The 21,673-nt window shown below is 38.9% G+C and overlaps 1 protein-coding gene across 1 annotated transcript in view; it reads right to left on the bottom strand.

Moving 5' to 3' along the window:
• ddb1 (damage-specific DNA binding protein 1) overlaps window positions 1–21,673 on the bottom strand; it is a 46,698-nt gene that overhangs the window by 13,470 nt on the left and 11,555 nt on the right. Inside the window, exons 8-21 of the mRNA XM_046032753.1 lie at window positions 21,209–21,292; window positions 20,885–21,001; window positions 18,105–18,207; window positions 17,361–17,436; window positions 17,164–17,272; window positions 14,368–14,546; window positions 11,066–11,229; window positions 8,822–8,929; window positions 6,608–6,815; window positions 6,255–6,350; window positions 5,734–5,845; window positions 4,487–4,610; window positions 2,292–2,456; window positions 1,677–1,771 (exon numbers count right to left, since the gene is read on the bottom strand). Coding sequence (XP_045888709.1) covers window positions 1,677–1,771; window positions 2,292–2,456; window positions 4,487–4,610; window positions 5,734–5,845; window positions 6,255–6,350; window positions 6,608–6,815; window positions 8,822–8,929; window positions 11,066–11,229; window positions 14,368–14,546; window positions 17,164–17,272; window positions 17,361–17,436; window positions 18,105–18,207; window positions 20,885–21,001; window positions 21,209–21,292 — 1,740 coding nt within the window. The remainder of the gene's footprint in view (window positions 1–1,676; window positions 1,772–2,291; window positions 2,457–4,486; window positions 4,611–5,733; window positions 5,846–6,254; window positions 6,351–6,607; window positions 6,816–8,821; window positions 8,930–11,065; window positions 11,230–14,367; window positions 14,547–17,163; window positions 17,273–17,360; window positions 17,437–18,104; window positions 18,208–20,884; window positions 21,002–21,208; window positions 21,293–21,673) is intronic.

The raw sequence follows: 21,673 nt of genomic DNA, 5'->3' as shown, positions 1-21,673 counted from the left end.
AAAGACGCCCCAAAAAATCCCATTGACTTACATGCATTTTATATCTCCAAAACCTCAACTCCGATTGATACCAAATTTGGGCCACTTGCAATTGTACTGACTCGCAATTCGGCCAAAAGGTGGCGCGATGATCGAAGCTCAAATACTGTCGCACAATCCCATTCATTTCAATGGGATTTTCAAACAAAGGACATTTTGCCTCGTAACTACGGCCCACTACATCGCGCATTCTTAAACCTTAGGTCTACGTGTTTGGGGGATGCTGCCAATTCCTATGGTATAGGACACGCCTCTGTGCGATGACATTTTCATTTCGCGAAATCGCGAAAACTGGAAAACCTATTTTAATTAACTCCTCCGAAGCCGCAAGTCTGAAGAAGACTTTGTAGAGGGAATTTTGATCAGACAAAAAAACACGCCCAATTATAACACGTTTTTGCGCAAACCCCAAAAACTAGGATGTCATCTAAGATCTTACATTTGCAATGGCCGATCTACACCAAACTCGGGGACCTTAGCTGGCCCGCCCTCCTGAGGGGCTGTGTGAAATTTGGTGTCAATCGGCCAAAAGGTGCCACTATTATCAAAAAACACTCCCATTCACATACATTCATTTTATATTTCCATAACCACAAGTCCGATTCATACCAAATTTGGGTCAATTCTTCCCCACGGGTGCCTGATGACACCTTAAAAAATTGGTGCAATTCCGCTTACAGGTGGCGCTAAAATCGAAGCTGAAATCTCTCATTAAATCCCATTCATTCCAATGGCATTTTCAAACGCAGGACATTTTGCCACGGTTTCGAATGGCCGATCAAGAGCAAACTTCAGGACCTTATGCGGCACAACGGCGGGGCGCCCAGGCCGACTCGCGCGACCTCCGCGGTGCCAGCTGCTTGCAGTTCTAGTTATATTTGTATTTTCATCATAACCTTCATAATTCTATTTTTGCTAAGTTCTTGTACGGCTGATTGAGTCAAAACTATGTGAAAAGCACTGATGAATTTGAGTTTGGTGTATTTCATTAAATAAAAACTTTGTAAATATATAGTACCAAACTTAGGTACTGTATTGGTCAACAGTTATTTAAAGGTTACCCAGTCCTAGTGATTACATGTAGCATTAACATATTCTCACATTGTACATGAGTGAATATGTCAGCGTTAAAAAAGGAACGTGATAGTTTTCCAATAGAGAAACTGGAATTTAGCAACTGTAAAGTCTCCCTAGTTATTTGCATCAACCTCCAGTGTAAACACAATCATATTACAACTGACGGTTCTGAAAACAGAAGCTGAACTGAGAGATGCTGTTTTTAATCTCGGTACCAGATGGTGAATTATGATGAGTGTGGAAAGTAAATAAGCAATGACTATAGGGTGTGCACTTGAAAGAGGCACTTGGTTGGCACCTTCCCAAGTGCTGGGAGTAACCATGAAGATTTTTATTGTACTAACAAGTCTGAAGACTTTTTGACAGTGAGTCTGAGGTAAAAGAAATCTGACAAATTAACATGGTTCAAAATGTACCTTTAAGTAAATTTAACATTCAAGCAACATTTTTCTACAAGCCTTTAAACATATTGTACAACATAACTGCAGTTCGGCAAGGAAAGAGTCAAGTACTTTGTATGTATGAAAGCTGAAAGCTCTACACCATCAAGCACCACTTACTGTGCTATTGATGCTGGCCAGCAGTTTGCCATTGAACTCCACCATAGAATAGACAGCTCCTTTAACCTCCTTCTCAGCCACGGTTTGCAGCTTACCTGCAGGAAAGAGCATAGTGTCTGTCAGACTGTCTGTTAACATTCAAAGTGTTATCCACTCAATGTCAACCTAAACAACCACACACAAGATCTTAGCGAGGTATACTGCTCGACTACTGGAGAATGATCTGGGAAAAATTGAAAAAAAGAAGATGAGGCATTCAGAAAAAGGAATGAAAAGCTGAAGAGGATGAAGTAAATGCACAGTGACAGAGTATGAAGGAAAGTGACGGGAACCAGTACAGGTGAGAAGAGAAAAATCTGATAGGGAGTGAAAAGAAAATGATGAAGTGAGGAGTGAAGCAAGAGCATGGTAGGACAAAATGTCCGACAAAATAAAAAAAAACAGGACAGAAGCTGGGGAGGAGAAAATGAAACAGGGTGAAGGACAAAGAAAGCAAAGCAAAATGAGCTGGATGAGAAAACAAACAGGATAAGGTTGAGGAACAAGACAAGGAAGTGCATTCAAGTTTGTGTTTGTTAAAAACAGAGATGGCTAAAGAAAAGCCTGGCTACTGACCGTCGGTGTAGTGGAAGACCACGATGCGTCCCTGCTTGGGCTCAGCCTCCTCTGGGTACACCATGGCAGTGCCGACAATAAAATACACTGACGGGTCTTTTCCCAGACGACATGACACCATGCTGAGGGCGTACTCACTGGGGAGGAACTGATGGGCATGCAGGACTGACAGAGATAAAAAAATAAATAAATTAGGTGAGAGTAGCACAATGCATCTCTGATATTAGGATTTTACATTTATCTTTTTCATTACTGTCTTGTGTTCAGTTTCATGGACATTTTAAAGGTTTGTTTTTAAATTGAGCCTCATTTTCATGACTGGTCTGAAACACAGACTAAACCACTTTATTTGGGAGGTAAAACCCAAGCACACTTGAAATGTCTGTAACAAAGGAAAACTGTGCATTCACAACTCTGTCAAGTATGGCATGTGAAAGTTGAATTAGGAACTCATGTACAATAGCTTAATTGGGAAATAATTTGACAATAGCCATGATTCCATCTAATTGTCATGCAGATATTAAGCGGATTTTTGTAATGTTGCAAAAAAGAAATAAAAAATAAAACAGTAAGTGCATTTCCATCAGCTTGTTTGGAGCGAATAAACCAGGCAAGAGTAGTTATGTTAGTAGTTGACGTTACACATGGCTGTAATAAACAAGACTTGTGTGTTCCAAACCAGAAACAAAACCTGTCGCATGGACTAGGGGTGGGGTGGGGTGGGGAAATCGATACAGCATGGTATTGCAATATTTTCTGTGGCAATATTGTATCGATACATGGAGGTCAAGTATCAATCTTAATCTAATGAGAATTTTACTTTTTGGTACTATAATAATAAATAAATAGCTTTTTCAGCCCACGAGAAAAAGAGTTTTCTTAACATAAGTATCGTGATAATATCGTATCGTGGGGACTCTGGTGATTCCCAACCCTAGCATAGACCTGAGGGCCACTGATCTTAAAAAAATGTTGAGAGGTCCTCAGGAATGTGTTTCAAGCGGGAAAGTTGCTACCAGCCATGTCTCCGCACGTTATGGGAATATCCAGCAAGACGCCAACAGCAGAAACAGCTGATCAGTGAGTTACAAGTTCGCTAGGTCAGAACCTATTTGGCAAGAGTGTTTCCATCTTCCATTTAGTGCATTAACTGTTTTTCGACGAAGGCAAAAACCACCTCAAGCGAGTGTAAAAACCTTTTTTCGAAATTAAGGATTTCAAGATCATGAAGATTATGTAATAAACTATCAGTTACTATCCATGTACCACATCCATGTTACATTGACACAGGTGTTTTCAGTTACTGTATTTTGCCTAATTAGGTCTGCACAGAGTCATCACTTACTTACCTCCCTCCACCCTCCTGTCAAGGAAACCTTTCATTTCTATCATTGGTTTTGCTCACTTTTTATCCCACCTGGGCTTAACCAAGGATGTGAAATCGCGTTTCATAACATCAATACTTGCAGAAAATTATGCATACATTTAAACATAATTGACAAAGCTGATGTTGACTATACAGTGGTGTGTGACTGAAACAGTAGCTCTCATTTTAGACAAACATTATTATTAGAACGAACTGCAGATTTCAGATGGTTTAAGTAACTGAATAACTGCTTATATTACTGTTTGTATAGAAACCTACTTTCCTCTTAGAAACAAGGTACCAATGAAGTTATATGCAGTAATGAACTCAATATTTACTGAAAAACAAAGGATCTACATTACTGCATGAGAATGTCTCCAGGTCTGATTGATGACAAACTAAATGAGCAGTTTTCTGATCGCACATTGATAAATTGGAGTCAGCTGTGGACACAACGTCCTGAACCCGTCCTTTATTACCATATTATTAACATAACATACCCTAATTTATGCGGGTTTGGTAACTCTTGGTTTCTTAAAAGGAAGGCTTGGCGCAGTGAAATCTGCATTGCAAAACAGAGAGGTGCAAAAACCTGCCACATTCAGTGAGCTTCGTCACGGAAATGTCCTGCATGACGCCCAACGTGTTCAATCATTCAGATATGAGAAAACAACAGTTTGATGAATGGGTGTTGGTACCAAGCTGTGGAAAGGAGTTTTCTATACTGCCCTGGTTACTCTGCAAGCTGAACACAATATCTTACTACCAGCTCCATAAGAAAGCTCCAGATCTGTGAGATCAAATAGAAATGTAGATCCGGCTGTCTCACCTTCAAAGGTGTGCTGATCCACAACTAGTAGACTGTGAACCTCCACCTCTTCACCGAAGGACGTCTCGTGGGGAGAAGTGCTGCTGGGGAAGAGCTTGCTGGAGCTCACGCTGCTGGACAGAGCCTGGAAGGATGTAGAATCATGAGACAGAAGAGGAAGAGAGGTGGAGACAAAGAGAAAGAGTATTTCAAATCTCTATTTCTGTGTGAGCTCAACAGCACAGTCAGCCCCATCTGTAGCACCAGATGTGCAGCAATTAAAAGTCAGGTAAACATCTTTCTGGTCATAACGTGGGAGAGGCTCTGCCTCGGTTCCAAAAAGATGTGCTCTGCAGCAATAAATACAAACACAAATAAAGCACACACCTTGGGGAAGCTATAGAGCCGAGCTGAGGGGACACAACACATGCTGTCACTGTAAATCTGGCTGAAAGGACGTTCTGATTAGCTCTCCAAGTACAAATCCCTTTTGTATTCTTTCTTGGCAGCCGAAACATTGTCACTATTCACTGACAACAAATCAAACAAAAGAAGATTATGTTAAATGTAATTTGAACTTGATTTGAGCTCTCGCAGCAGCTAAATTTAGCTCAAGTTGCACTCTTACTAACTACATGTCTACACTAGCTCTGAAACTGAGGAAACAAGAAACTATATTGCAGAATTTTGATTATAATTAATTATATCCAGGGTGGATTTGTGTAAAAAACAGGGGAAGATTTTTTTCTCCCTCCTTGAAAATGAACCCCAACAAAACTACATATCAACGCAAACTGTGAGTTTTGTGATCAGTTGCATCACTAGCGAAGAAGCATTAATCACTCTGAGGGGGAGGGGGATAAAAATTATTCAGCAGAGGCATGGATAAATAAACCAAAAGGGTGAAATCCTACGAATCCCCCCCGGGAAATCGCACCCTGATTTTATCATATTTTGTGGAGGTCAATTATCAAGTAAAAATAGAAAAACACATCTGGTAACTTCAGTTATGCTAAGATTACAATTCTCAGACTATATAAGTAAATGATCAAACTGAACATAACAGCATCAAAATTTAAATCCTGGTTTTGGAAATCTAGTTCCAGTACATCTGCTGAGGGCCTAACAGGACAAGACATTTGTTGTAGTCACAAGCTCCCAGTTAATGTTATAAATAATGTTCTTAGTCAGCACGCCTGTTAGATAAGGTGCAAAACAAACAAGCCCCTGGGTATCCATTATCCAAACACAACATGGAGCTACATTACCTGAGTGCTCGCGCTGGGGCGTACGGCAGATGTGGTGCCACTCACATCCTGAATCTCCACCCTGCTGGACAAAACCCCAAAACACTGGGAAACCTCCTGGTAACAGATCCGCCTGGTAGGGTGTTAACAGAGAGAGAGAGAGAGAGAGACAAGGGAAGTGAGAAAAAGCAAAGAGAAGACGTTGGTAAACATGAAAAGAGCAAACAGGGGTAAGCTGAACAAAACAAGGTGCCCTGGGAGACTGCTTTCTATTTTCTGACTGGATAACACAGCAGTCAACCTTTTAATAACTTATTTAACAAAGCTCAGTCTTACTTGTCACTTTTGGGGACAAAAAGAGGGAACAAAAGCATATTCAGCTGATGTATAAACAAAATCAACAGGAGAAAGTCACTTGAATCAGAGCAAACAGGCAAAGTCACTGCAAACATGAAGAACATACAGCATGTTTGTACAGATGACAGGTCTGAAATGTTCATTTGAAGGTCAATTCTAATTCAATTTTTTGCAAGGGGACTGACCTGGGAGACTCATAGAGGGGAACAGTGCGAATGTGGAGTTTCTGTATCTCGTCGATGGTACCGATGGTCAGAGTGCTGTTGTTTGCCAGAGCCAGACTGTAAGAACACAAGATGCAGCATTAGGGAGGGGAAAATAAGAAATACACCCACTTCCTCCAAAACAAAACAAAGTTTGATTGATCTGTGAGAGAACACATCTGAGCAAACGGTGTCAGATCCAAGGATCAAAACAAAAGAAAGTGAAGTTTACATGTTTATGAACTCTTCAAAGCACAAAGGAAGAAAACAACAGCAGCTTCAAATGAAGCGGCACACTGATAAAATGCACGAGTGGTAAATGTTCTACTGCCAACCTGTCGGGGTAGCCCTCAGAGTTCAGTGGGCACATGTAATTGACCTCCTTGAGGTTGACGTTGGAGAAGACCAGCTTGTGGTTGGAGGAATAAATGACGGTGGGTCGGTCGGAGCAGGCGAAGACGTTGGAAGTGGACAGGGATCTGAAGGTCCTCAGCACAGTGGGCTGGGTGCCAAGTGTGACTTTCTTACGCTCGCTCAGGGCACCTGGGGGAAGGAAACAAGAGTGAAACACAAACAAGTTTAACAGTTTGAAGAGTGGGTACCAATCATTGTTTGGGTCAAAAGAACCACTTGCTAAACGCCTTTACATTTAAATGCACACGATATCCTGGTTGTGAGCCCTGTTTTTGAGTCAATTCAGAACAAGATGTTTACAGGAAACATGGCATAACCGGATTATATTCCGATCCCTGTGTACATCATTATAACATCCAGGTTTCTGATCATTGTGCAGGAGTTTCTTTGACTGCCTAGACTCTAGAGGTGATACAATTTTGAAAATCAATTTATTGTATTGCTTTTATTTTAAGCACAAATGGAAAACATTCTAGGATCCAGCTTCCCAAAAATGAGAATATGCTGCTTTTCCTTTTGTTATTGATAGTGACTTAATTATTTTGGAGTTTGTGGCAGTTGGTCAGACAAAACATGAATTCCGAATACATCCGCCTGCAAATTAGAGAATTGGCATGAGCATTTTCTGGCAATTTTCTGACATTTTAAAGACCAAACAGTTACTCAAGAAAAAATGAATTTTTATCATTTATTATGTAAAGGTGAGACCATAGTTCAGGGCAAAAATGGTGCTTCTTTAGTCTTAATTTAAAATGTTAATGGTGTTAGCTGTCCTGTTGAATAATGAGAGGGAATTCCATGGATAATGAACCCAGTATGAGATAATCCTACTAGAGTCTAATTTCCTTTTTATTCTTCAAAATACACAAGTAATAGAAATATAAGAATTCAGAAATGCAGAGATTGCTGGAACACACAATCAATAAAGCAGTAACTAAAGGGCTAAAGCTTTTACATGTCTAAGTAAATTTGCTCTCCACAGGGAGTACTATACAGCCTGTGGCTCTTAACCTACTTATTTATTGCTTGAAATGACATCACCAGGGTATCTTGACCAGATGGCGTCAGTTCAGTGACATCACCGAGTCTTGGGCTTGTAGACTATACATTATTAAACCCTCATCACAAATAAGATTAAAACACTTGTCAGCATTCAGCAGCCAGCGAGCATCTAACAAAAGGCTATATTATATTACAGAAAGCTATATTACAGAAAGCATCGGATCAAGGGTTTTTGGAGCTTGATCCATACTTTTTTTTTTTTACAGTATTAAATGTATGGATACATCAGCCTCTGCAGCTTCCATTTTTACCAACAATACTAAAAACACTACATTTCGGCAAGCAATTCTAAACCGCTGTACTCCAATGAATATATTCAATCTGCTGAGAATTTTATATACAGCAACCTGAAGGAAGTGGAGGTTATTGGTTCACTCTCACACCACTCGTAGAATGGTTTTCACCTGTAGCAGGCAGTTGCTTTCAGAGAAAAAACCCTCAAAACCCTCTGTGCACTACCTGCTCAGCACCAAACTGCAGACAAACACAGTTAGAGACTAGCTGGTGAACAAAGTAGAGAATTTAACAGCTGAAGAGCCACATATTTCCCTCAGGAGCTGGTAGTGACCAACAACTGAGCTAAAAAAGAAAGTGACTATTGGACTTTGGTTTGCCAGGCAGCCAGAAATACAACTCCAAATGAATGATAATGTTGCTTTATAACTGTAACTTGTCTGTTGTGAAGCTGCATCTTCAAATCCTGTTTCTCAGATGTTTAAATTGTTACAGAATCCTCTGTTAGTTAAAACTTAATCACTTCTATGTGGTGGCACACTGTATGTTTAGATCCACCAAAAAGAAAAACATAAACAAACGCACCAGCACTACCTAAGTTAATTGGCAAATTAAAAACAACACGTACAAAAGCGCAATAAACATTAACATTAGATTCTTCAGGCTGCAAAGTTTCTCCACCATTACATTCAAATATAGTGCTGGCAGTTATGCAACTCCCCATGAAATAATATTCTGAAAATGCTCTCAGACAGCTGCCTGTGGCCCTGCCCCCTTCCCCTCCTGCTTCAAGAAGCTCTCAACTAAATACTGCTGTGATGGCGGTGTGAAGGACCTACCAGTCTGCAGGTCCAAACCAAAGTAGAAGAGTGCTCCATCTCCCAGCGCACACAGCAGGTAGTAGCTGCCTTCAAAGGTGGTCATCAGGATTGAGCGAGGGATGATCTCTGAGGAGACACACACAGTACAATTATTTATTTTTTACTGTACTGGAGTCACAGATTCATGTATAAACACCAAAGTGATAAATGTCGGCAAAAATGTCTCTGTCAGAAAAATCAATAAGGGTCATCAGCTAGACTGCCTGGTAAATTTTGGAAAAAAAACATTTGAATGCTGCAGGATAAATATAAAGTCTTCTGTCTTTTCCGTTTCCCAAACCACAGTTTCTCTGACTCCTGGCCAATTAAATCAAAACAACATTGGCTCTAATTAAGTGCTTGCTGGCTGACTCTCCATAAAGCAGCAGCATTAAAAAAGTCTGCAAAATGTGGCTACTTGAAAGGTTGCATGTTCCATGGAATGTACATTAATTATTTTAAGTTGTTTAATGTTAAAACATGAACATGGGACTCTGGTCTATTGAAAAATACATACAGAAGATCATTTAATTAAATATGTCAACAAAACTAACACAGCTTAAGTGCAACTGGGCAATGTTGCAGTGTCAAAAGTATCTGCTTCCAATGACGGAGCTCAACATATAAACAATTAAAACAGCATATTAGCCTTTAATTTGAAGGAGTTAGAGGAGTGTGCAAGAAGGCAAAGTTTGCAGAGTTTTAGCAGGTGTCAATCAAATGCACTTGGAAAATAATGTGTGACACTGTGGGGAAGAGTGTGGGAATATTCTTCATGGATGAAGCCTTCTAATTGGAAAGTAAGAGTCCTGCCTGAGCTGGGTCACCATGTTATAAAACCTCGTCTCCAGTGACTGCTGACTTTTTCATAAGTAACCAAACCAAAAACTCTTCCTTGCATATTTTAACATTCTAAGTTTAAAAACTTTTCAAGTATCTAAATGGTTTACTAAATGCATTTGGGTTGGCAAGCATACTTAATGTCCAAGTACTCATTAAGAACATACAAAAAAAAAAACACAGTAATTAATGGGAGATGTCATTTACATCTGTTAATAAAACTGGAGATGCTATCCATTTTAGCTACTAATATGCTATTATAGACACACTCCTTCGACACACTCCTTCGACTTTATTATTGGATTCAAAAGGTAAAAAATCCTAACATGTCCTCAAGCAGGCTGCAAAATCCACCTATCAACACCTCTAAAGCTCATTAATTAACATGTTGCATGTTAAACAACAACCTTGTTTCAACAATAATTCACTATTTTACAGGGGTTATGTGCAGGACTATTATACTATACAGGGCCACACAGACAAACAACCACTCACACCTAAGGACAATTTAGGGTAACCAAGCCTGCATGTCTTTGAATGGTGGGAGGAAGCAGGAGCACCCGGAGAGAACCCACGCAGACACGGGGAGAACATGCAAGCTCCACACAGAAAGGCCGGGGCAACCGGGGTTTGAACCGACCATATAGTTTTAAAAAAGATCTGTCCTAAGGCATTTATTAGTTTCTGACTCTGATGGGGGGGCAGTTCCCAAAAACTACTGTATCTCTGACCTCTCACACATGTAGGCTATTCTATGTGATCTCCTTTTGATCGCCTCACACATTGAAAACCCCTGGTTTAAGAGATAGTTCTTAGGAATTAATTAACAAAATTTGTGTAGGGGATATTGAAAAAAATGCAGAGGCAAAAACATACCAAAAAAAATTTTTTTAATGGCCTTTTTTGTACCATTTTGAAATTTTACTGTTATTTTTGCACTACTATTATCAGATAAGCACCTTGTCACAGTGACACTGATATTAAAATTATTTACATAGATGGAGTTGTGACAATGCAGACAGCATTGCTTTCAAACAACATATAGTTTGTCAAGACTGAACAAGGAGTTAACTGCACACTCAAATAAGGTAACAAACCTCTCTCCTGGCCTGTGGCTTATGTAAGCTTTGAATGACAAAAACATTTATCCTTCCTAGATTGTTTTCTTCTTCCATTTTCCCACTTTATGTGTGAAGATTTTGGAGGAGTTTATTCTTGCTTTCTGACAGAGCCTAGGTTCGGTTAGGAATCACTTTTGTGGAATGGAGAAGTCCATAGAGACACTGCATGTGCTACTGGGTTATAGAAATAAAGTTGACATTACATTATCTTGACACTATCTCTTCCACAAGCCAGTAACAGCCTTTCTTTCTTTTCTCTCACCTCCGCCCAGCATTTCCTTGTGCAGGGTTGTGAAGCAAGGTAGTTTGAGCACACGGGCTGAGATGTCGGTCCAGAGTCCCACAGCGCAGAGGGGAGACTCACCGCCACCCTCCCCCAGAGGTGTGATGTCCAGGCAGGCCACCTCATGCTCCATCTCAGTGGTACTAAGGAAGGTACAGAGGACGTGAGAAAAAAGTAGCACTCTACCTTGCAAATTGTGTGAATGTGGACTGTATACTTCAAAGGCATAGTAGGTCCTGGCATAAATGTGTTAGTGACACAGAGTTCTGAATGATTTCTTTTCTCATGTGAAATACAAATTGAAAAATGTTGCAGAGGCCTTTGGTGAGCTAAGATGTAAGTTTCCACTGGCTTAAGTTGTAAGACGACCATTCATTTCCTATAAAACTGCAGCGGGAGCTCAACCAATCTGTAGACAGGCAATACGATTTTTGTCTCTAAAATAAGATGGCCACAGCTGGACTTTTTGGTTATTATCTATTAACAACCAATCAGATTTTTTCTCTTCCTTGTTTAAGCTCTGTTGTGAATTTATTTCCTTAACATATAAATTCACAGCTCTACTTGACAAATGCTACAATGATTAGCAGTTGATCAGTCAATTCCCCAATACCAGTATTCTAGCGCTGCAGGAATATTAAGTCTTAGGAATAACTTGTTTGCATCAATCAATAGGTCAGTGGTATTCTGTGAAATTTTGATCATAGCAATCGTATTTTGAACATTCTGGTCATTTGTCTGCAGCACAAAAATCAGCAAAAGCATTTTTCCAAATGTGTTAACATATGAATCAAACACATATGCCTGTTTGGGATAGACCAATATGAATTCTGTTGACAATGTCACAAAAGATATTGATTGATTATTTCTATGCACAATTTCCAACTCCAAACCATAAAAACTTCAATGCTCTTTGGAGCTAATAATTATCAGGTGATATGTATTTGTGTAATGAGGGAGGGTGTGGGGAAAGTGAATCACACCTTATATCAAGGTGTGCATGATTATTTGGCAGCTTCATTACTTCAAGTAAAATGGTCCCCCCCCCCAAAAAAAGAGGTTTAACTGACACCGAAAAGTCAAAAATGGTAAAATGCCTTTTAGACAGATGCAACAAACTTTTGAGGCATGACCACACAATCATTTCACAATCAACATTTTGTTGTGAATAGTCAACTGGGGTGCAAAAAAGCGCATGGAGCCTTTATGAAAGTCTCATGGCAGTTAAAGAAAAGAAGGCTGGCTATATTGGCCACTAAATATTTTTGGAAGGCCAAATTTTATTCAATTGTCATTTTGTGTTGTTACAGTTACTCTAAAAATTAAGAATAAAAGAGTATTTTGATAGAAATTATTTCTATAATTTAGTTTGCCAAGCAAAAGAACCTCTTAAATGATGGAATACTCTCTAAAAGCTTTGAATACTAAAATCATCATTAGCTGCAGCCCTATCTAGTAGTATAAGGCCATCGTGGACAATGTTGCAAATGATGAACTAGGAATAATTTATTTACAATATTACAATGATTATGTATCTTGATTTGTCAGGTATTTAATTGAATGGAGAAAAGCAGACATTCGTGTCTGTTTATTGTATTCACAAACAGGTTGTGGATTGAATTTCTACAAAATCATGACATATCCGTATCGCAATATAAAATTACATATACTGTAATAAGCGATTTCATCCATATTGACCATATCTTGTATTTGATAAAGATTTTATAATTAAAATGAAGATGAAAAAGGAAAAGAAAGGAAAAAGATAATCTTACTTGTTAATTTAAATAAAAGCCAGAACTCCTGCATTGTAATAGAACAAAGCCACTCAGATAATCAATGTATGGCGTGCTTAAACTTTAATTGCATAACAGAAGAGTATTTCAGCCATGTAAACATCTTTAATCCAACCATAATTATCCAATATTTACAGAATTATTTGACTCACACAGCAAACTGGCATCTTATTGATACAGGCCAAACATTATTTCACAGCTCTGCTGAGACACTCTGTCCGCTTCGTTGTTTTATTATCTACATATACTTTTAGGGCTGCAAACAAACACTCTGTTCTTCAAGTGGCCCTGGTGGCAATTTTTATAAGCTGTGTGTCTTTCTCTAAAAAAAAAACTCAAACATTTTTGTGTATCCTCAACTTTTTTTTAAACTACTGCAGTTTTAGTGCAATACTGACACAAATTCAACCACAGTGATCGACCACAGCGGCATCATGACATAAAAATAATAAAATGTAAGACTCTATTGCACAATTCCCTTCTGACGTAAAAATTGAGATGCAAATCTCTCATCTCAGACTTTACCGCAGATTTGGAAAGAATAAATAAAAAATGACAGTTCAATAGTGCAATAATAACACATAACTGTGAGTCAGAGACAACGTTGTTGAGCTATTGGGAAGACATTAAATTAATGTTTGATTAATTAAACTTTATTACAACTGTTCTTTTTGATTGGTCCCTGCTGTTTTATCATAAACTATTAAATTAAGCTGAAATGCCAATAGTTAGACTAATGATTTAACAAATTGTTTTTGTTTCCTTACTAGGCATGAAGACATGAGCCAGTCTGCAATTACTGCAATAGCTATGTAGCTTTCATGCTAAAGGAAATCTTTATACAGATCACAGCCAGGGGAAAACTGAAGGGATGAGATCAGACATTTTTTTACTCTTAAGCTTCTCTGACCTTGCAAGCTGCCCCAGTTTGTAGTCTCGCCATCAAACCCAGACAAACATGGGGGATGTTAAAGCAATTGTTTGGCATTTTAGGAAATAGGCTTGGGAAATGACTTTCTTCCTGAGAGCTAGAAACAAAGGTTAACTCCACTCATGTCTGTATAGTAAATATGTAGCTACCACCTAACAGCTTAGCATAAAGACAGGAAAATAGGGGGAAACAGATAGCATGGCTCTGTCCAGAGGTAACAAAATCTGCCTACAGCACACCTGAAGATCACTAATTAACAAATTACATCTTGTTTGTTAAATCTAGACAGATATAGGCTAGCAGTTTCTTCCTGTTTCCAGTCTTAATGCTAATCTAAGCAAACCGCCTGCTGGTGGCAGCTTCATTTTTACCACACGAACGAACGTGAGTGGTCTTAATCTTCTTACCCAACTCTCACCAAGAAAGTAAAAGTATATTTGAGGTAAACTGCAGGTAAATCCCCAAGTAATTTGTGCTGGTCAAATATTGCCTAAAACAATTTGTAAGATAACAATAGATCTATACCTGTGTGTATGTCTGTCTCTATGTCCTACCTGATCTGTTTCAGCTCTCCAGCCAGGATCTGCAGGTAGTAGAGGGCACGTCCCACGGCAAGCACCACCTGAGTGTGGTTGCAGGCAGCCACACTGATGTTCCTGCCCTGTGGCTCCTTCCATTCACTCACTAAGGCTTTGCTCTCTTGGAGCACCAGGCGCACAGAGCCTGATGTGATCTGGAGGCAGAGTTTGTCCTTTTTAAAATACTATTTTGCACAGGAGAAGTGATAGAAAGGATGATGCGGATACTGGGAGCTCAAATATAAAGCCATTTTAAGGCAAATATTTGTTTATATGCGGTGCTGTGCCAGGGTTGTTGTTGCACTTTTTTGAATGACTGAAAAGAAATTATGATTAATTACAAAGCAAAAATGTGTATTTTTGTAAATAAAAATGTGATGAGACTAGGTTTTTGATGGTGGAATGAAGATGAATTACTTTCGATTTAATCCACTCCAGTTATTTCACATTTAGTGCATGTACCAGATCGTTGAGTCCTTGATTGAAAAAATTAAGGATAAATGCCCAGCATTAATTTGATCCCAGAAATCCCTTCCATAAAACATCAAAACAAGGTATTTATGTTTTAAATACCAATTAATACTGTTATAACAGTGAATTTGCATTCCATGTACCCAAGGGGCTTGTACATACCTGGTGAAAGCCCTCAGGATATGGAGAAATACAAATTTAATATTGAAAATTTATTAATGTGATGGGGAGAGCCATACAGCATTGAAGAGGGAAGACAAAGAACAGAAATAGCTAACGACGCCTCATTAAATGACTGCAGCAGGTGCAGAAGGTACAAACAACAGTCAACAGTGCATATATTCAATATAGGATCCTTAATTGAGTCCTTGGAAGTAACTGAAAATTATATTGTCGAGTTTATGCAGTCAGTTTCTTTTGCAGGGTAGTGCAAATCACAGCACATTTGAAGAGACAAAAAAGGTTTAAATTTGACTTCTTGTTCTGAATGTAAAGTAAAGACGTATTTTCTTCATGAGTTGAGTTTTATATCGGAACGCACTGTTGAGAAAGGTGGTGTCCAGAGGCTGCACTCAGCGGTGCTTTGAGCTGAATGCAAACATCAGTGTGTTTTTAATGTTACTACATAGTTAGTTTATCATGTTAGAAGGTTCACATTTGCTAATTAGCACCAAACACAAAGTACAGCTGAGGTTAATGGGAAAGTCTTCATATTATTTTTATTATTATATATTTTTTGCAGGTATTTGGCGAGACAAACAATTGGACATTTTGAAATTTTGACCTGATGCTGGTGCTAGAAAACGAGTGCAAGTATCACCAAAGTAATAACAGTTTACTCTGTGGCGATTATGAATGTCTGAACCACATTCCACGGCAATGCATGTAACAGTTGTCAAGACATTTCAATAATAAAAAAAAACTACAACCCTCATGGTGACTCTAGAGGAAAAGCCAGGGGATTTAAGTTGTTAGGATTCAACCTCTGTGGACCAGGGATGTCTGTATAAAATTTTATGGCAATCCCTCCAAGAGTTGTGGACGTTCCTGGTTCAAAGCAGTGAACCAACCAACCAACAAGCTGCTTTAAGTAATTTGTGACTAAATGGCTAAATTGTGGTAAGCTAATCTCGGCGCATTGGCAACATAAGCATTGCTTAAGAGTTGTGTTTATGGCCAACTGTTAAGTCCATAACTCCCCTTGAGAATAATATGTGGGTCTTTTCAAGATGTTCAGCTGTGTTTACCAGGCGCTTTTTTAGATTACTGCAATGTCGTGCTGGGCAGGTAGTGCACAGTCGGCTTGTCTGAGTTTCTTCGCTGGAAACTGCTGCCTACAGTTTTGTTTTTATTGCAGTTAATTAGAACAGCAAAGCTCAAGCACACAGTCTATGTTGCGGGACGGAGGACCAAAATAATGAGGTAAAACAAGGCTCAAAGCTGCAAAGAGCTGCAGAGTCAGGCATTCATTCTTATTGGGTTTAGCACTTTAAGCAACACTTTCATGTTACATAGATTCAGTATCAAAAATATTGCTGCATTTACAATTTGCATGTGTTTTTTTTATATTTAAAATGATAAAAAACCATAACAATGGGACAATGTTGCTGAAACTCTGTTTTGCTTTCACTCCATTATTTCTAGTGCCCTGAGTTTAAGTTTAAGCAAAACTATCTGCTTTTCTTATCTGAAGTGACTTTGTCTCAGGCCAGAAAGCAAGAGTTATTTAACAACAGGGTTAGGGTTAAATTAGCAAAAATGTAAAAATGTATTTAGTGAATGTTGTTTCATGTTTATTGTCTTGCTTTGTTTTTTCTGTGCAAATAAATTATTAAAATCATAATTTTTCAATGCATTCGGTGTACATATACCAACTATGAGAGGAAGCAATATCTTTCAGCCTTTAAAACACAAGCAGTGTTGTCATAACAACCTAAAGAACAGTTGGCAATTCCCAGCAGGTTTCATCCTCGTTTTCAAATGGCAGGCTAAAACCTGAATTTAAAAGAAGTGCAATATTCATCTCAACCAAGCGTAAAATACATGAAATCCTTATGCACTCTTCATTTTCACAAATGCTCCTTTCAATCATGTGTGATTCAGCTCCAGCAAAGTGTATCTTATTAAATGGAGAAAGGCCATAGTTGAATAATTAATTTTGTATAATTAATTTTGAATTTGTAGTTAGATGCTATGCCTTCTTTGAACTGGGATGTACAAAAACTGCAAGTCAGCTAATTCACACTTACAGCACATGTTCTTTATACATATAACAGTGTGTGCAAGTGTGTTTATACGAACTTGAATGAGTTGTTGGTGTGCCACGTTGCCACAGTAAAATGTCTGCTGGTTGTCCACAAAGCCTGGAAGTTCAGTCTCCTCAACTTCCTCACCACTCAGCATCAAAACTCTGGGAGAAAACACACTCTTAAGATAAAGATAAGGGCATTTACAATTGATTCGACACTTATCTGGCATGCTGCACGGCAAGCACTCACCGTGTTTGACCCACAAAAGACAGCACCAGCATGTCATCTGTCTCTCTGCCTGCCTCAGAGCGGAGCGGCCACAAACCTTGAAGGGAATTCAAAAGAGGGTGTTAGAAGGAAAGGTTACGGTCTGCACCATTCTGCAGAGCAGGAGAAATACAGTATCTAGCCAGTATCCAAGCCGATCTTTAACAATCACATCTGTCAAATTTTGGGAGATATACAGGCTGCAGATCCCTCTCAGAGAGCCATTGATTGGCTAAGTGAATCATTGTCTCCCATCAAGAGGCCAGGGGCAAGAGCCAGCAGCTAAGATTTTTAGGGCAGAGATAGTCAATAAACAGCTGAAGCCTAACAAGTGCAAGCAGACCTCACCTGGCCTGTGTGTCTCATTTAAGCATCAGAGAACAGTCTTGGGAGAGGAACTTAATTTTCTGGGATTAAGAGGTGTCAGCCACTATTAAACTTGATGGGATTCTTCATCTTGACAGTTTACTGTTGCAGACATCGCAGTGCTTGTTGGCTTACTAAATGAAAACAAATGGTTCCAAACCTAAGCTTGGAAATGTTCCTGTTTTTTTGAAAGTACAGAGCCAAGACCTATGACATCTGTGCCATCTGCTGACACTCACATCCTGAGCTTGGATGAGCAACAGCTGGCGTCTTGGCAAGACTGAGTAAACAGATGTGTTGGTTGAAGTGGCTCTGCTGTCAAGTCAGTATGAGATAGATACAGACAAAGAACACACAAACCTTTGATTCCTGGGAGGTCAATGCTGGCATGCTCATGAATCCCAATGCCATTGCGAATAATCCGGAGAGAGCCTTCCTTGAATGCACCTGAGCATGTTACCAGCTGAAAGCAGCAAAAATGACAAAGACAGGGACTGAGATATGAGGTGTGATTTTTATTTCTTTTGTTATAGGATCGTTATGAAGTTAATCCTGTTATTTTTACTATTTTCACTTAAATATCTTTGTAATCTTGTGATACCCTTTCATTTCTATTTCCTGACTATCATGTTTGCTTAACAGGTGACTGTAGTCTTATACAACCTGGGTCTTATTTTGTAGTTTTAAACATCATTAAAAATAATAACATGGTACACTGTACTCACTAATTACTAATTAGCGAGTATTGATTGCTTAGATTTGAACAGTCATACAGTACCTGACGATTAAAATACACTCCCAGGTTAGCCAAACTGCAGCTAACTATTTTCATTATCAATTAATGTGGCGATTTGTTTCTCCATTACTGATCTATTAAAAAAAAAGACTGAGGTGACTTCTTAGAAAGTCTTATTAAGTCTGACAGTCTAAAATCCACAGATATCCAGTTAACTATCCTATATGACATAGAAATACATTTCAGACACCAGAAAAAGGGGAATGTTTGGAATTTTATCTTAAAAAAGGACAATGATTAATCGATTATCTAAATAGTTGCCTTTGATTTTCTGTCTGTGAAGATTCTCTGTCACCCAGGTCATGGTTATCCAACGAAGGTTAAAGTCAAGGGCAATTGGACTTGGTTGACTTTGATTTTCTAGGGCATAATAGTTTCAGCTCTGAGGATAAATCATTGTACTGGCACCTAATGCTCACAGTTCTCACTGTTCCCAGTTCTTGTAATTGTAAATGTCATTCAAAGTACAAGTTATGGTAGAATTAGTGACAAAAGTCAATAGCAAAGCAGTACCACCAACAGTGAAGTAGGGAAGGATTTGTAAATCACTTTATAGCTGAGCTTCTCTGAGATTGCAGGTTCAAACATGGCAACATCCTGGAGGTAAATAATTCTGGTGCATGTACAGTCTGATGGGAGAGTATCATAATGTTATTCAGTCATGGTACACTAACAGGATTAACACCAGAGCCTATTTAATCTCAGGCCCTACCACCTGTCACCAAACGGCTTCATCCTAATAGAAATAACTATTGTGAACCTGGAAACCCACCTAACTCCCCAGAGCATGTTCTTAAATGCCCTCACACACTCAGTCACACTTTCATGGTACTGAATGAATCCTGATAATCTGCACTTATGTCAGTTGTGTATTTATTATTAGCATTTACATCTAGCATTTATAAACTCCAATGTTGTTTGTACATCTGTCAATACAATAATTTTTCAGCTTTTTCTGAGAGAAGTCCGGTTATATTTTGTCCCGCAGCTTGTGCATCAATCCTCTACTGTCTTAACTGTCTTGGAATGTGTACGCACCAATTAACCAGGTCAAATGCTCTGTGGATTTACAGCAAATGGCAAATTAAACAATTGTGATTGGATTTACTTCTGGGCCTCAACTGACTAAAATGAGCTCCAGTGTGTGAATGAATACAGTCAGTGGCTGATTGTGTGCTGGTCTGTACCCAGAGAGTGGCTCACTGCTCTAGTGGACCGCTGCCTTTGGAACCATATCAAGTATCCTGAGGCCTGGTGTCAAACCTTGCCAAAAAACCCTTCTGTACTGGATTTCTCTCATTACTTCACTGTTTCATCTCCCTCTGCCTCACTGATGAAGGAAGACAAATGTCCAACTAAAAAAAATGTTTTTGCCAAACTATTATATTTTGTGCAGTAATATGTCTAAGACAGATTCATTTAGCGTCTGATTTCATTTAACATAAAGAAATATATATTTTGAAAATACAGGAAGTAGAAACATGAAATTGTTGCCTTTAAAACTTGACAAACATGCGATATGGGTAATATTACGTAATTTACATTATATTCTGAACACAAATGGTTTGACCGTTAAACAAACTTTTGGAACTTTAGATGATTGATTGTTAGGATACATCCAGACAGGGAACGACGAGATGAGGTCTTTGCTGTCACTTTTAAATGGTGTAAATGTTATTAGAGAAAATTATATGTTCAGCAATCTGCATTTTGCAGTGTAACAAGAAAGCCAATTTAAGTTTGTGTACCAGAGATGCATTTTAACATCAATGTAACTTCAGTCCAGTTAAATCATATCTAGACACAACTAGGATACCAGGCGCATGTTAATTCCAGGCATAGGGACCACAGGCAACAACAAAAAAAATAGACAAGACAAAAGAAGAACATCCAGACTGCCTGTTAAAGGACGCAGGAAGCCGTGTATTTAATTTCAGCAAGAATCTCCTTAACACATTGTACCTAGCTAGTCTGGCCAGTGGCAGGTTTGTACCGTAGTATGTTGCATGCTTAATTCTGCTGACAAAAACACAGTTAACACGACTCAAGAGCCCAGGCTGCATCAGCCGCATAAGCCCAGACTCCCCGAAGGCTGTGACAAAAAAAGATGATAAAGAGGAAAACGCAGATGGCAACTCGCCATAAGGTATAAAGTGTATCCAGTGACTATTAAGAGGGTTTCGGTAATCAACATGTCATGTCTACATCCTCTGGCGGATGCCCATGGAAAACTTTCATTCGGAATGATCTGCTTACAATACATAACTGTAATGTAAAATGTGTCGTGTCTTCCCGTTTTTGCGAGTTGCAAAAATATAAAAAGGAATCAGCTTTTGGTCATTACCTGGCCCTGGCCTTGCCTCTCCAGGTCTACCACACACATGTCCACAATGGGCCCCAGATTGGTGAACGTCTCCATCACCCCCACATATGAGCCCTGGTCGTTGCTGTCCACATTGAGCTGCAGAGAAACAAACAGAACCCTCTTCACAAATCAATGGGAAAGTATCAGTCTACATTGTGAAGAGTTAACACTTATTTCATGACATAGCAGGTTTATGGAACACTTACAAAGTTATTAGACAGGATGTTAAAAAAAAAAGAAAAAAGGAAACATGCACACACAAACAAACTAAAGACAAAATAAAAAATGTTTCTTGTTGCTTACCTTCACCAGCTGGGAGTCACCAAGTCTGGAGCCCACAAAGACCACACCGTTATCCAAGTAGGTCAAACACTCAGCAATGGATGTCTGTCATTGGAGAGAGAGACAAAACACGTCAGTCTTGGAGGGCACATCCACACTAGGGTTTTAACTAACGATTACTTAATTATATGCAATTTTTGGCAATACTAGCTGCGTGGGATGACGATGTCGATCTGTCAGACGGTCCACCACTTTAAAGTCCAAATATTTAGCATTTTTGCTTGACCTTCACATTAAATCAACATTTACACAGTGTTTGGCTAGAACTCTCTGTAGTTAACATGGCTGAACACACACAAGCATAAAACAGTGATCCCAAAACAACAAGTAGCATTTATGAGCCACAAGTTTATACTTATGCATTGTACTCAATGAATCAATCGACAAAAAAATTAATCAATGACATGTCATAAAATTGTTCACTGA

This window comes from Micropterus dolomieu, linkage group LG20, assembly GCF_021292245.1.
Source record: "Micropterus dolomieu isolate WLL.071019.BEF.003 ecotype Adirondacks linkage group LG20, ASM2129224v1, whole genome shotgun sequence".
NCBI classification, from domain to species: domain Eukaryota; kingdom Metazoa; phylum Chordata; class Actinopteri; order Centrarchiformes; family Centrarchidae; genus Micropterus; species Micropterus dolomieu.
Note: the sequence above shows the minus strand (reverse complement) of the source record. Positions and strands in the feature narration are given on the sequence as shown.